The sequence below is a fragment of the Propithecus coquereli genome, unplaced genomic scaffold (assembly GCF_000956105.1).
Source record: "Propithecus coquereli isolate 6110/MARCELLA unplaced genomic scaffold, Pcoq_1.0 Scaffold1064, whole genome shotgun sequence".
Classification (NCBI taxonomy): Eukaryota; Metazoa; Chordata; class Mammalia; order Primates; family Indriidae; genus Propithecus; species Propithecus coquereli.
This window is the reverse complement of record NW_012134570.1, coordinates 55,188-57,130: the sequence shown is the minus strand read 5'-3', so window position 1 is coordinate 57,130 and position 1,943 is coordinate 55,188. Positions and strand designations below refer to the sequence as shown.

The following is a 1,943-nucleotide window of genomic DNA, read 5'->3' as shown; positions in this document are numbered from 1 at the left end:
CCTTCAGGTGTTCAGGGCACAGGCCCACCAGGAGGACAGGAGGCAGGGAAGGAGCCAGAGTATCACCTAAAGAGAAAGCCTATAGGTTGATTTTTGTTAGATCCTCCAGGGTATGGTTCTCCCTGATGCCACTTACATGGTTCTTCTCTCCCCAGGCCTGTGGGTCCCCATTGCCCAGCTCCTGCGCACATTCCTGCTTCCTTCCCAACCAGAGCCATCATGCCTCGCCGCCATCACCACCATCACAGGAGTCAGCGCCACACGGTTCAGGAAGGCCTTTGGGCCCAAAGAGAGGCACAGGGCCTGCTGGGTGCAGAGGCTCCCGGGGCTCAGGAGCGGGGGGTGGCTGCCTCCTCTTCTACTGTGACCCTGGGCACCCTGGAGGAGGTGCCGGCTGCTGTGACACGGAGTCCTCCTGGAAGTCCTCAGGGAGCCTCCTCCTCCCCCACTGGCCTGGCTTCCAATCCAGGGTGCCACTCCAATGAAGGCTCCGGCAACCAAGAAGAGGAGGGGCCAAGCACCTCCCAGGACCCGGCAGACCGCGTGTCTGTGCCGCGAGAGGCACTAGAAGAGAAGATGTCCGATTTGATTCATTCCCTGCTCCTCAAGTATCGAATCAAGGAGCTGATCACCAAGGAAGAAATGCTGGATATTGTCATCAAAGATTACCAAGATCACTTCGCTGAGATCTTCAGAGAAGCCTCCGACTGCATACAGCTGGTCTTTGGAGTCGACGTGAAGGAAGTTGACCCCGTCGGCCAGTCCTAGATCCTTGTCACCTCGGTGGGCCTCACCTACTATGAGGAGCTGAATGATGACCAGCGCTTTCCCAAGGCCGGCCTCCTGATCATTGTCCTGGGCTTGATCTTCTTGGAGGGAGATTGTGCCCCGGAGGAGGTCATCTGGGAAGGGCTGGGTGTGATGGGGGTGCATGCTGGGACGGAGCATGTAATGTACGGGGAACCCCGGAAGCTCGTCACCCAGGATTGGGTGCAGGAAGGGTACCTGGAGTACCGGCAGGTACCCGACAGCGATCCTGCATGTTATGAGTTCCTGTGGGGTCCGAGGGCCCATGCTGAAACCAACAACATGAAAGTCCTTTAGTATGTGGCCAAGGTCAATGGGTGTGATCCCACATCCTTGCCTCTCCTGTATGAAGAAGCTTTGAGAAATGAGAAAGAGGGATTGTGATCAGGAGTTGCAGCCTGGGCCGATGGGGGTCAGAGCCAGTGCACATCCAGGTATCTTTCCAGTAGCTTCTCCTGCCTCATGAGAAATGAGTCGTTCTTTACTCCGTGTTTTAAGAGAGCAGTCAGTGAGTTAAGGCAGTGTAGGGCCTAAGTAGGTTGGGGAAACCACCAGTGCATAACCTTTTTATGCTTCTGTTACATTTGGGTGACTTAGAAATTGATCTTTGTTTTCCCTTTGGAATTTTTCAAATTTTGTTCTTTTTCACAGAAGATTTAATTAGCTTCAGCATCAAAGTTGGTAAATAATACTGACCACACATGTAATTTTACTTATCAAAAGTAAGAGTTTGCTATTTTGTAAAACAAATGGAGAAATCTTCCATTTTATTTTGTTGCTTGGAACAAGGTGGAATTGGTATTTCATTGGAATCGGGATTTTCTTGGAAATATGAAATAACATTGCATTTAAATATATGGAGTTATGAAATTGAAAAATAAAATTTAAAGACAGTTATTTCTTGATTTCTTACCCCATTTAACTGTTCTTATATACAACTAAAATATACGTGTGTATGTGAATGACCTTGGATTATTTGAGAATGTAGTGGAAATTTTAATCTCCATATGTAATATTCTGAAATTAAAAAAGAAATATGTAAATAGGGATTCTCTTGGAAATGTGAAATAACATTGCATTTAAATATATGGAGTTACGAAATAGAAAAATAAAATTAAAAGACAGTTATTTCTTGG

General features: G+C 47.7%; 1 protein-coding gene across 1 annotated transcript; it reads left to right on the top strand.

Moving 5' to 3' along the window:
* Window positions 1-219: 219 nt before the first annotated feature.
* LOC105812104 (melanoma-associated antigen 11-like) lies at window positions 220-1,191 on the top strand. The gene is given in 1 exon segment (XM_012646493.1): window positions 220-1,191. A coding segment is annotated over 1 exon segment (972 nt).
* The last annotated feature ends 752 nt before the right edge of the window (window positions 1,192-1,943 follow it).